Source organism: Lampris incognitus, chromosome 1 (genome assembly GCF_029633865.1).
Source record: "Lampris incognitus isolate fLamInc1 chromosome 1, fLamInc1.hap2, whole genome shotgun sequence".
Lineage (NCBI taxonomy): Eukaryota > Metazoa > Chordata > Actinopteri > Lampriformes > Lampridae > Lampris > Lampris incognitus.
This window is the reverse complement of record NC_079211.1, coordinates 104,539,031-104,552,480: the sequence shown is the minus strand read 5'-3', so window position 1 is coordinate 104,552,480 and position 13,450 is coordinate 104,539,031. Positions and strand designations below refer to the sequence as shown.

General features: G+C 42.2%; 1 protein-coding gene across 1 annotated transcript in view; it reads right to left on the bottom strand.

The window, feature by feature from the left end:
- wdfy3 (WD repeat and FYVE domain containing 3) overlaps window positions 1–13,450 on the bottom strand; it is a 202,712-nt gene that overhangs the window by 75,173 nt on the left and 114,089 nt on the right. The window contains exons 26-32 of the mRNA XM_056274002.1: window positions 11,292–11,453; window positions 10,809–10,903; window positions 6,919–7,039; window positions 6,209–6,426; window positions 3,893–4,089; window positions 3,220–3,354; window positions 2,223–2,402 (exon numbers count right to left, since the gene is read on the bottom strand). Of these exons, the coding sequence (XP_056129977.1) occupies window positions 2,223–2,402; window positions 3,220–3,354; window positions 3,893–4,089; window positions 6,209–6,426; window positions 6,919–7,039; window positions 10,809–10,903; window positions 11,292–11,453 (1,108 nt within the window). The remainder of the gene's footprint in view (window positions 1–2,222; window positions 2,403–3,219; window positions 3,355–3,892; window positions 4,090–6,208; window positions 6,427–6,918; window positions 7,040–10,808; window positions 10,904–11,291; window positions 11,454–13,450) is intronic.

Sequence of the window (13,450 nt, the reverse complement as noted above, 5' to 3'; positions counted from 1 at the left end):
ACATCGTTCGTAAAATTCAATCAACCTGATGCGAGACAAAATTCGCAGTCTTGTTTCCTTCTTTTGAGGAATATTTCTAATTTCTTTTATCCTCTGCCAGCCTTGAGAAAGTCATCCATGCTTTTGTTTTATCTCAGATTAAGCAAATGCAAGACTCTTCACTCTAGCCTCATCCAGAAATCCCTCTCCCGCCTGCAGTTGATCCAAAATGCAGCAGAGAGACATTCAATCAATACAAAGAGACGGGACCACATCGCACCCATTTTAGCTCCCTTCCTTGTCTGCCTATAAGCAATGGAATTGACTTCAAGATTATTTTTTTAACATACAGAGCACTATGCAGTCTGGCACTGAGTTCTCACTGACCTTTTAATTCCCTACATGCCAGAGTAAACCCCAAGATCCTCAGGCAGGGCGCTGTGACTTCTCCCTACTCTCGGTTAGTGAAGAGGTGATTGTGCTTTTGCAGTCGGGGCCCCAAAGCTATGGAACGCCCGCCCTGCCCAAGAATTTCAGGCTTTCATTATCCTCACAAATTGTATTTCAGTGAAAAGGCAGTTCAGTAATTTTGCTGTGGTCTTTTCCTTATTAGAATCAGAATCAGAATTAACTTTATTGGCCAAGTGTGCTTGTGCATACAAGGAATTTGACTCTGGTTTATAGCAGCTTTCAGTACTTCATTCACACAAAAAAAAAAGAACAGAAAAGAATGAAGAATGGCAACAAAAAAGAAAAAAGAAATAAATGGAATAATAAATAGAATACTGGAGATACTAAGTATGCATGCAAAACAAGGTATGTCATAACTATGAAGATTTTTGCTATGACTGAAGAATTTCTAAATTCTTCTTTCAGCTAGTTCCCTGTTTCTACTAATATTATATAAAATACATAGTATATATTTATCCATTTATATATATATAGGAGATGAATGCTGTTGGCCTGAAGAAGTGGCATTGGGACTGGGAGTGCGAACACCGGAGAGGACGGTGCAGGGGAACCCGTGCAAGAGGAAACACGGCAGCGGCGGAAGCGAGAGCTGGGTCAGCCACCGCAGCTGTTGCAACAGGAGTACACTGGCCATGGGGGCATCAACAAGGTGAACCATGGCATCAGCCAGTAGCATGGAAAAACAACGTGAGAGGTTTATGGGCGAAGACGAGGCAGCTCGGAGTCTTTCCGTCTTGCCACATCTGACTACCACATCTGACTACCACATCCCACCAGGTAGCCTGTAAGCTGGGAGTGGAGCAGGAGGAAGGCTGGAAATGAGATGATGGGTCCCAGGGGATGGTATCAGAGATGGCCGAGTTCATAACAGATAATTTTGGACTGTGAGGCTGCGGTATCAATCAAAATCGGACAAAAGAGAGTAATTTTTTCCGCAGTTCATCTTAAAGCTGTCAGATATCCCTGAGGCTAGTAATGTCATTTGTTGATTTAGGCAGTCCTCACAAGGCATAGTAATATTAAACTGGTAGATTGATGTTCACGGACAAGAAAGTTAGCTCCGTTAGCGCTGTCAGCTGAGGGTTGAGTCCACACGGTTCTCACCAGGAGTGCAGGGCGTCAGTGCAGCAATTGATGACGGGGTAAAAATCCATAAAATAGGCAAACCATAAAATCAATTAAAATAATCCAAAGGTCTCCAAGGAGTTGTTAAAAGTTAAAAAGTACGCAGAGCCACAAACAAACCGCAGCTGGCTACTGGAGCAGGAAATGTTATACTGGTACTGGCCTGTCACTGTATTTTTGGTTTTAGCTCTATTAGGCACTTTGTAACACTGTTTTGAAAAGTGCTAAGTAAATAATGTTTATTTTACAATTTATTCATGCTGTGCAAAAGACGTCTAAATATCCTATTTTCTATTGCATACCTATACTTTTAAATAATATTTTGGTCATTTTGTTTAACATGCTAAATTTGGCCTGTGAGTAACTTGCCTTTTTCCTTTTATTTGCAACCTAATTTGGTCAATAAAAATAACTGTTTAATTTGTACCTCAGTGTTCAGTTTTATTTTGGGCTCTGCAAAGCAAACTACCAAAAAAAAAAAACCTTTTTCAACCAAACTGTCATGGCGACCTAAACCTGGACCAATGACAAAACAGTGCAGCCTCTTTTGAATTGACATTGCTGCAGTCAAGTTTGTGCTTTCAAGGTTTTTGTAATTAACAGTGCTCAGCCTCACGCCCTGTTTCCTATACCCAGTGAAAACGTACCATTTCGGAGTACGGCCTGATGTTGAAGGGGAATACTGTGGCAGCCAGGGCGCACAGGAACTCAGGGCTGTGCCACATGGGCGCCAGGTCAGGCAAGTTGTGGTAGAGATACCTGAAGAACTGCATCAGGGTGACAGGGTACTCCCTGAGCCAGGAGCCCTCCTCCTCTGACTGCCACGGCTGAAAGAAGACATACAAAAAACACACCGTTGCCACTGAATGAAAAAGCCACATTCCAAGATGAGATATTACTAAGCCAATTTTTTTAAAAAAAGTCATACCCTTGCAAAATTAATATCGTAAAACAAACTATGTTTTTGATTAATTTCATAATTCAGAGTAACTGCAAGACCTTTGCTCATAAAACTCTTTTTGAGGACCAACATTTGAACATTCCTGATCAATATCGGGTGACTTGTACTGGTGCAGAAGTCAGGATGAGCTGATGATGGGAACGCTTGCTACATCTTTTTCTTTTTTTTCTTTAGCTGGTTCAGAGTCAAACCAGAATCAACTATTGAGGTGCCTTGGGTCATGGTAATTTGCTCCAACGGGATCAGTGACAACAGAAAGAAAATGGATGGGCCTGAACATTTTTGGTATCAATCTGACTAGGGCTGACATTTCCGGCCTATTTGCACCTCCAGTGAGTTTCTAATGGCTCCTTTTGGTTGTTATAAAGCCCCAGACATATGCCCTGGTATTTTTGAGCGTGAGACTAACTTTCTGGTGACCGAATAAAAGATTTCTAATAACTTACTAAGAAGTTTTTGGTTACGTTCCAGATAAACTTCAGTACCTTTCGATTTCCATAATTCATAAGCACAGCTGGCTGAAATGCTGCTCAACTCAGTGAAAGCCTTCAGCAATGATTTTCACCGAGATTAATATTCCTGTCCGCAGATACCCAAAGCCCTTACTTTTCACAAATATGAAAAATCTATTTTTCCAAGTTTCATATTTGTTTTTTGGATAGTGGGAAGGTGGTGAGGCTCACCAGGTTGAGCATGCTGCGCAACATGGCCAGGAGGAGGAAGGCGGCCTCGGTACACATGCTGTGGATGGAGCCCAGTACCGCCCCACTGGATGCAGGCATGCCAAAGATGAACGTCCAGAGAGAGTCCAGGTCAAACTGAGAAGACACACACACTGGGGTAATATACAGTCGTTTAAACACAGTATAAACATGTGTAAATTGAAAAGGGTTGAGTTGCATGACTATGATTATTATGACATTCTGGATCATTTCTCTAGATATCGTGATCATAATTATTACATCATGATTACTGAACTCAAAGAGAAGGAACAAAATGATCTTAAATGCACTTTGAATCTTATGTCATGATAATTATGAATTTTCAGTTGGACTTTCTAACTGAAATGAAAACTTTCAATAATGCCAATATACATACCCTAACCTTTCATCTGCTCACTATTAGTTGCTGTTAATAGGTGGTGAAAATTAGCTTTGTGTGCTGTTGCATTATAAGGTCACCCTTATAATGCATTTTAAGAAAATAAGCTTTCTGCAGTAGCTACCACTATGTAGAGGCCTACTCAATAGTCAGTGAAATCCAGGTGAGTAGATAACCGACCAAAGCCACCAGCAATAGCAGCAGCAGAATTAGTAGAAAGAGTAAAACAAACAAACAAAAGTTGGGAGTACTAACATGTACCTGCAGGCTGTCAGGTAGCTCAGTGACAGGCTGCTGCAGGAAGAGGGCCATGAGCAGGAAGTAGAGCTCGGGGACATTGGTGTGTTTGGGCAGCAGCGTCTGAAGCACAGGGAATCCTGGGAAGTGACACGCGTCCCGATTGATCTCCCGTAGTGTGGAGCGGCCCCCGGCGCTGCGGCCCACATTGAAGCCTGAGGATAAGGGACGGACGGAGGGGGGGGCAGCATTCAGTCATGGAGGTTTAGCTTACTCATTATGAGAAAGACATCTTTGCAAACTTGTCATAACAGCACCTACATACACGGACACAGGATCTGTTTTGCTGCTGTGACCTGTCTCACAGGCTCTTTTATGCATGAACTTTATTGATATTGTCCGATACTTGCCCAGTTGCCTAACTAGCTGGTGGTTTCCTAAACACGTGCAACACTAACTCACAACAAATATAACACAAAGAGCAGAACACGACCTCCAGATGATGGCTGATTACCACTCAAAGTCACTGGTGGTGTGGAGAACTTTACCAGCATCAGTGTCGGCGCTACGGGGGGGGGCACTGGCCGGGCCTCACCCCCCCAAACGAAAGTTGTGCCCCCCCGCCAATTACCCAGTGATGATGTGAAAATTAGTACTTAAACATCATGCAAAAATTAAAATTAATTAATGCACATAGCACATTTAAATACATAATCAATAATAATAATAATCAATGAAATAAAATGCTTAAATTTCGTGATTGTGGAGGAGCGGGGTTAGCAGGACACCGGAGCGGAACATCAGTGTGTGATTTTGTCCATTCAGGTGGTAATTGCGTGTGACACACAGGGCTGTTTGCTGCGAGTAAGCTCACGCGATCTGCTTGTAGCGTCTGTGCGCGAATGGAAAACAACGGGGAAAAAGAGCAGAGCACAAGTAAGGATTCTAAGCGCACATTCGAAGGTTAATTTATCAAATAACTAATAATTAATTTAAAAAATGCACAATCGAAGAATATTCAAATATAGAATGTAAATTTGACAGCCCTAATGCTCATGCCCCCCCGTGAAAACCGTAGGCCCGGCCATCAGATTTGTTGTGGCGCCGACACTGACCAGCATGAACCTTAAATCTAACCAGTGTTTGAGTGATGGCTGGTAGTCAAGTCCCACTCATTTTATGCCTAGTTTGGAGTTTAACAGCACATCTATCAGGGGGTGGCTACAAAGGAATTCATGTTATGTTTCAGTCAAAGAGAACAGCGGAAGAGGGGTTCTAAACAACAAACAGGGGGCTAACATGCACAAACGCTAAACTCACACAAAGCTGCATATTTGAATTACAGCAAAGTTAACTATTATAGTGCAAAGGCTATAACGCGAACAGTAGGGCAGCATTTTGACACTGCTACAGCAGGGATAGCTCTTTTGGGGTATTTACTACTCATTACAAAGCAACTAAGGCAGTGGTTCTCCATCTAGGGGTCCAGACCATCGGAGTCATGAGATGATTTTGAGGGGGCCATCTGAAACAAACTGATTTCAAATAACAATAAATTTTTTTTGCAAATTTACTCTGATATTTTTTTTCTAATGTAATACTAACTATCTGCAGCTTCTGAGCTTCCCCCAATAACTAATAATAATAAAAAAAATAGCCTGAGAAGGAGATTTAAGAAATCATTTGGTTTCAGAGTTCACCATTCTGTCCACTTACACCTGCAGCAAGGGCTCACTATGAGGGATCACTATGCTCATTTCAGTGGGTCACAAGCTAAAAAGGTAGAGATCCATTTTAATAATGGTGGCACCTATGAACAAGACTATACGACCAAGCCTAGCCAACAATACGAAGAAGGCAATCTGCTAATGGCGGGGGGGGGGGGAGAATCAGGAGACAAACCCATGGCTCTGCGCCGTACAAACTGCGCAGCTTTCTGTTTACTGAAGGAGGGCCAACTCCGACGTAACACACTGCCAGAGAGAGGTGGAGTCTCTGCCAGCCAGGTTGCAGAAAAAAAATGAACAAACAAATAAAAAACACTTGGTTGCTATTATGGTGCTGAGGGGAGGGCAATTTAAGATAGCGTGGCTGGCTTCCCTAAGCTATACTCAATTACATTAATGTGTAAGAAAATAGCAATTGCATTCTACTTGCTAATTGCTAAACTACATTAAGTGAATGTAGTTTAATGTAAATCCATTATGAGCAGGTGACAAAGTACTTGGTTTTATCGTCAAATGCTATACTAATCCTCAGTGTATCCAATTTTACATTTTGACATTAATTAGTACTAACACTGATGGTCAACCAAGCCCAGCTTCTTGCACTCACCCAGCACGGTACCAATCTTATTGGTGAGCACAGAGTCGGTGTGGTCCAGCCAGCCTCCTCCACACAGGCCCTCTTTGAAGCGGTTGAGAATGCTCTGGTTAGACAGCAGCACTACCAGGATCCACAGGGCGGCTGTCACCGTGCTGGAGTGCAGATGTTCTTCCATAAACATTAGAAGCCAGTCAAAACCCAACGTTCGCACCAGCTCCTCACATGCCCTACAGGGGGCAGCAAGAAACAGGGATGAGTAATTAATTTCCTGTGGAAGAGGCCTGCGGGCAGGTAGGGGGAAGGTAAGTAGGTGTAAGGTTGGGGGTTAAGGTTGTTTTGGGTTGGGAAAGGTAAAAACTGAAAATGCCCTGTGTATGACCTTTTTCTATTATTGTACAACATATTGCTGCATTTTCTTTAATAAAATATTGTTTTATAAAAGCACACAGACAGATAGATATATGATAAACATATAACAAATGGAAAGAACAATCAATTTTCAACACTACCAACTTTTAAAAGTTGTTCTACTTGTTCCTGACATGCTACTGGTATTTTAGGTATTTGAATCCTAAGTCAGAAATTCTAGGCAGAAGTTATGCTATGCTAGTTTTAACAAGGTCAGCATTTTTGTCATAGAAACTACTGGTTGTTGCTTTTGGACTTTTGAACACAGATTTCTGGATAAACTGAAAGACAGGAAGAGAGTGCAGCCTTACTGGGCGTTAACGGAGCATTTCTCTTTGGTAGTGAAGAGCAGTTTGAGCAGGATGTCAAGCAGCCGGTTCCTCAGCAGGATGAGGTTGGCTGACAGCAGACCTCCAAAGTCATCATCATTACCTGGACAACACAAGAAACCACTCTTGTGACAACTGTGACTTTATGTTTTTAACCAAAAAAAAAAAAGAAAGAAAGAAAGATTTTTAGAACAAAATGGGACTTCCATATGATGGTTAATATGTGTGGGTGGCTGGTAAAGGGTTCAAACTTAACAACTAGTGGTGCCAGAAACAAGAAAACTATGCCCTTGAATTTTTATCACTATACCAAAACAATGCATTTCTCATGACAGCAATGATTAGGATTATTAATATCTAAAGTAGGGAGTTAAACACTCTGGGGTCCATTTGAAGTAAACTGATCCATTTTTGACCAAGTTGGGGCCAAAAAAACAATTATGGCCTTTATTGTGATCTTGATCATGAACAATTACCTCCAAAATTTAATCAGATCATATATGAAAATTTCACGGCATTTGCTGCAGTTGTTTTTCCATAAAGTTGCTGACAGACAAACAACCCCAACAAAAACAATACCCCCCCAAGAGTTAGAAATTGGCTGGAGGTCATTTCCCTGGATGAAACAAAACCCACCAGGGCCTTCATGGGTTAGCAAACCATGGCAGCAGTTTCAAGGGCTTTATGTGACCTCATGCGTCACATCTCCAGCATCATTCCATAAACACACATGAAATAAGAATAGTGCTAGTCTATGGTGGATGATGAGTCACAGGGAGGTTACACGGCTAAAAGACTTTCAACAGATTTGATCAAGGTTTAAATGCACTACATTGGAAGCCAATAATTCAGACATAAAAAGATAAGAGTACCATATTTCCTGGACTATAAGTTGCACCAGAGTATAAGTCACACTCAGCAAAAAATGCATTGTTGTAAGGGGGAAAAAAAACACAAGTAACTTCAGTGTATGAGTCACATTTACAGTGCATCCGGAAAGTATTCACACCCCTTTACTTTCCCCACATTTTGTTATGTTACAGCCTTATTCCAAAATGGATTAAATTCCTTTTTTTCCTAATCCATCTACATACAATACCCCATAATGACAAAGCAAAAAAGGTTTTGTAGAAATTTTTGCAAATTTATTAAAAATAAAAAACTGAAATATTGCATGTACATAAATATTCACACCCTTTACTCATTACTTGGTTGAGGCACCCTTGGCAACGATTACAGCCTCAAGTCTTCTTGGGTACGAAACTACAAGCTTGGCTATCCTATATTTGGGGTATTTCTCCCATTCTTCTCTGCAGATCCTCTCGAGCTCTGTAAGGTTAGATGGGGAGCGTCGCTGCACAGCTATTTTCAGGTCTTTCCAGAGATATTCAATGGGGTTCAAGTCTAGGCTCTGGCTGGGCCACTCAAGGACATTCACAGACTTGTCCCGAAGCCACTCCTTCGTTGTCTTGGCTGTGTGCTTAGGGTCGTTGTCATGTTGAAAGGTAAACCTTTGCCCCAGTCTGAGGTCCTGAGTGCTCTGGAGCAGGTTTTCATCACGGATCTCTCTGCACTTTGCTCCATTCATCTTTCCCTCGATCCTGACTAGTCTCCCAGTTCCTGCCGCTGAAAAACATCCCCACAGCATGATGCTGCCACCACCATGCTTCACTGTAGGGATGGTATTAGCAAGGTGATGAGAGGTGCCTCATTTCCTCCAGACGTGACGTTTGGCATTCAGGCCAAAGAGTTCAATCTTGGTTTCATCAGACCAGAGAATCTTGTTTCTCATGGTCTGAGAGTCCTTTAGGTGCTTTCTGGCAAACTCCAAGCAGGCTGTCATGTGCCTTTTACTGAGCAGAGGCTTCCGTCTGGCTACTCTACCATAAAGGCCTGATTGGTGGAGTGCTGCAGAGATGGTTGTCCTTCTGGAAGGTTCGCCCATGTCCACAAAGGAACACTGGAGCTCTGTCAGAGTGACCATCGGGTTCTTGGTCATCTCCCTGAACAAGGCCCTTCTACCCTGATTGCTTAGTTTGGCTGGGTGGCCAGCTGTATGAAGAGTCCTGGTGGATCTAAACTTCTTCCATTTACGAATGATGGAGACCACTGTGCTCTTCGGGACCTTCAAGGCCTTAAAAAAAAATAATTGTACCCTTCCCCAGATCTGTGCCTCGATACAATCCTGTCTCGGAGGTCCACAGACAATTCCTTTGACTTCATGGCTTGGATTCTGCTCTGACATGCACTGTCAACAGTGGGACCTTATATAGACAGGTGTGTACCTTTCCAAATCATGTCCGATCAATTAAATTTACTACAGGTGGACTCCAATCAAGATGTAGAAACATCTCAAGGATGATCAGTGGAAACAGGATGAACTTGAGCTCAATTTTGAGTGTCATAGCAAAGGGTGTGAATACTTATGTACATGCAATATTTCAGTTTTTTATTTTTAATAAATTTGCAAAAATTTCTATAAAACCTTTTTCACTTTGTCATTATGGGGTATTGTGTGTAGATTGATGAGAAAAAAAGGAATTTAATCCATTTTGGAATAAGGCTGTAACATAACAAAATGTGGGTAAAGTGAAGGGGTGTGAATACTTTCCGGATGCACTGTATATGGTGGTACTATAGAACTCGAATGAGTAGAACAGATATTCCCATTCAACTCAACATAGCAGGATGGTCAGAGCGGCAGCCATTTTTATTTTAACTGCTGCCACTGCAAAGAACTGTGACCGCTGTAGCGGGCTAACTTCCGTACAAACCAACTTGCAGCCAGTTCTGGACTCTCTTCTTCTTTCTTTTTTTTTTTTTAAGTCGCGCACTCACTGATGTGAGGTTTCAAGGTAATGACCAAATGAAAATTTACAACCCCACTGACGTGTTGGCGCCATAAAATCTAACTGCCATTTTCTTTTGAACTACTCAACTGACCACGGCAAACAGGTCAATGTTGTTGTACTTTCATTCAATTTCTTCGGGCGCTATAGAACTTTCAATTGAGTCACGAGATCAAACAGTGCCATCTAGTGGCCATAGTTGAATTGCACCGTGTTGTCCGACAAAATTACGTCGTATAAACCACGTTGGAATATAAGGCGCAGGACCAGCCAGACGAGTAAAAAAACAGCGATTTATATTCCGGGAAATACGTTACAATCTGTTGAGTTTGTTGTCTAAAAAAAAAAGTTCAATAACAACCGTTTGTCATGACAAATTAGAGTATAACTAAACCAAACAAATCAAAGCTCATCTTTGTTTACAAGGGTACTGTGAATGTATGTACTTCCTCCAAACAGGATTCGGGAGAAGTTTGGGCTACAAGATGTAAAGGCAGTGCGCTCTGAGATCAGGACACGCTGCAAGGTATAAAGGAAATGCGCTCTGAGATCAGTGCACGCACTTAAGTATCTATGCTTTGTGCGTCTGTTCATGAACATCTTAAAGTGTGACATTACCGTAAGAGATTTTTCCTTGCTCCTTATTTATTGTCAGAGTGGAATTAAATAATTGCTACGACAGGTACATTTTGATTTCATTCTTATCTAGTCGTTATCATCTGGCTGCCAGTGCAGTGCATTTGATTCGTGGTCCAATCCTTTCCAAAGTCCACAGTCGTGGATCCTGCCTGTGAGTTATAATTTTTATTGACCAACAATTTTTTTGTCATAGTTTTTAGGAAAAAAATCCCCATGCTGGTTTTACTCTGCTGATTCAAAAGCAGTTATACCATGCCTGCTTGACCATCCTTTCATCTGAATCCCGATTAGAACCTGGTTAGATCCCTAGGAACATCAACCCTGACTACATACCATCTACACAAGAACAACAAATGTCCTGACGCTAACTGATTGTTATTGTACCTCCATCGATCTTCTCCTCATTGTTGACTTCCATCACCACAAACTTCTCACACACAGCAAATGTAGGCAGAGTGGAGGATATGAACTGGCCAAACCTGAGAGAAGAACAAAGACAGGTAAGGACTGAGAGGCTTACCAACACTGCACTGTTACATCTCATAGATAAATTGTTCAGATGAAATATATCTGTTCTTAACTCTGCTGCTTGTTAAAACTGTCTAAAGATGCACGTGTGTGTGCCAATCTTTATCTGCCTGTGTTTACTGATGTACATTCCTAAACTAAAACAAACCTGTGCATGTGGATGGGGTGGAAATCTGCATTGGCTTTGTGAGGCTTATTTGTGTTTGCATATCCTATGTACGTATGTGTATTCCCTAGGATGAGTAAGCTTTATGTGTGTCCAGTTTAATGCACAAGTATGTAGCTGTGTGTGTGTGTGTGTGTGTGTGTGCATGTGTGTGTGTGTGTGTGTGTGTGTACCTCAGCAGATCATATGGGTTGGGAAAGCCCTGCAACAGCAGGCTGAGCACATTGCTGATGGCGGCCACGGTGGGCTGGGACAGCGAGGTGTCCCTCAGGGTCAGCAGCAGCCTTGGGATCAGCTGGAACTCCCGCAGGAGCTTGGCATTCTTTGCCGCCTCGCTAGAAAACAACACACAGGGTTAGTTTGTTCCTGGTCTGGTTTATTAAGCCACATGATAAAAACACAGGGTAAAAAACAGAGAGAAGTGAGATGTTAAAAAAAGAAGCAGAAATTATGACATAGAAACTGTGCAGGTCTGAGACAAAGAAACATCTAGAACCATGTCACACCGGAGGCTATCTAGATAATAGACAGACGTTTAACTTAGGGAATGGAGATGTAAAAACAAAGAGCGAGTGGCATGAGCTAAATTAGATGACTTAGCTGTGGATTGGAGGAGTCTTTGTGTGTATGTTTGCGGACGTCCTCCATGCTCGAGTATGTGAATGCTTCTTTGTGTTTAAGGAGATGCAGGAGGGGTGCACCAGTGAGCCAGCAATGGAGTAGGACGCATTGAGCAGAATGCCTGCTTAGCTTCTCTAAAAGTATTATTTCATTACGCACTTTCTGCAAATTTAATATGAATATCATTTTCTATCATATGCAAGATACCCTGGAGCAAGTACTTATAATTACAAGTATCATATAGACCTCAAAAAAGTGAACTTCCTGTCCTTTATAGCCTGTCTGAAATAGGACTTTAAACGCCGGGATTTGCTGCCCCTTTCTCTAAGTGGAAGGATCAATATCATCAAGATGAATGTATTACCTAGGCGCCTTTATTTTTTTCAAACTCTTCCTATATTTCTGACCAAATTCTGCTTTAGCTCCATAGATACTAAGCTTATATCAACCTTTATCTGGAACCAAAAAAATAATAATAAGGAAACGCATACTGCAGAGAGCTCGTCTGCAGGGTGGTATGACACTGCCCATTTTTTTGTATTACTGGGCAGCCAACATCAGGGCATTGATGTACTGGATGAGTGACAGGCAACTCCAATACCCATCAAATGGCTAATCTTGGAGAATACATGTTGTAGGCTCACCTCTCTACCAGATCAATTGTACTCTGAACTCCCACTGGTAAAGCCCATTTCTTATTATACCACTAACCCCATTGCTGCACAGTCGGGAAGAATTTGGAACCAATTTAGGAGCTCATTTATTCTTCGCAGTCTCTCCCTCTTTGCCCTTAAAGTTAAAAATCATATAGGGGCGTCCGGGTAGCGTGTAGCATATTCCATAGCCTAACAACACAGGGATCGCCGGTTAGAATCCCCATGTTACCTCCGGCTTGGTCGGTCATCCCAACAGACACAATTGGCCGTGTCTGTGGGAAGCTGGATGTGGGTATGTGTCCTGGTTGCTGCACTAGCGCCTCTTCTGGTCAGTCAGGGTGCCTGTTCAGGGGGGAGGGGGAACTGGGGGAAATAGTGTGATCCACCCACGCACTACGTCCCCCTGGCGAAACGCCTCACTGTCAGGTAAAAAGAAGCAGCTGGAGACTCCACATGTATCGGAGGAGGCATGTGGTAGTCTGTAGCCCTCCGTGGATCGACGGAGGGGGCACAGCAGCGACTAGGACGGCTCGGATAATGGGGTAATTGGCCAAGTACAATTGGGGAGAAAAGGGGGGCGGAATCAAAAAAAATCATGTTTACCCCTTCAATATTAGATGGAGCCTTTGGCATGGGGCTTAATAGTGGGATCCCATCACTGCAGGACCTCTATGTAGACAATAATTTGGCATCTTTTGAGCAACTGGTAAACAAATTTGGTAGCCCTAGCTCTCATTTTTATAGGTATCTACAATTGCAGAACTTAATAGCATCACACTCCGATTGCTTCCCTTTACATCGCCCCATTATTATTATATTATTATATCATAATATATATTATATATTATATTATAGTGTGCCTCACAATATTTAAAAAATAAATATCAAAATGGAATGCGGGCTTTGGTGGATTGCTGCTGCTCCCATAGATGGTCTGCTCACGCACTCTCTTCATGCATGAGTAGATCAGTTTCCTCTGCAGAAAACTGTTCGTTTCTCCAACTTGCCGAATCCGCTTTTTAAATACTAATACGCCAAGGTGAAGCGTATCTGGG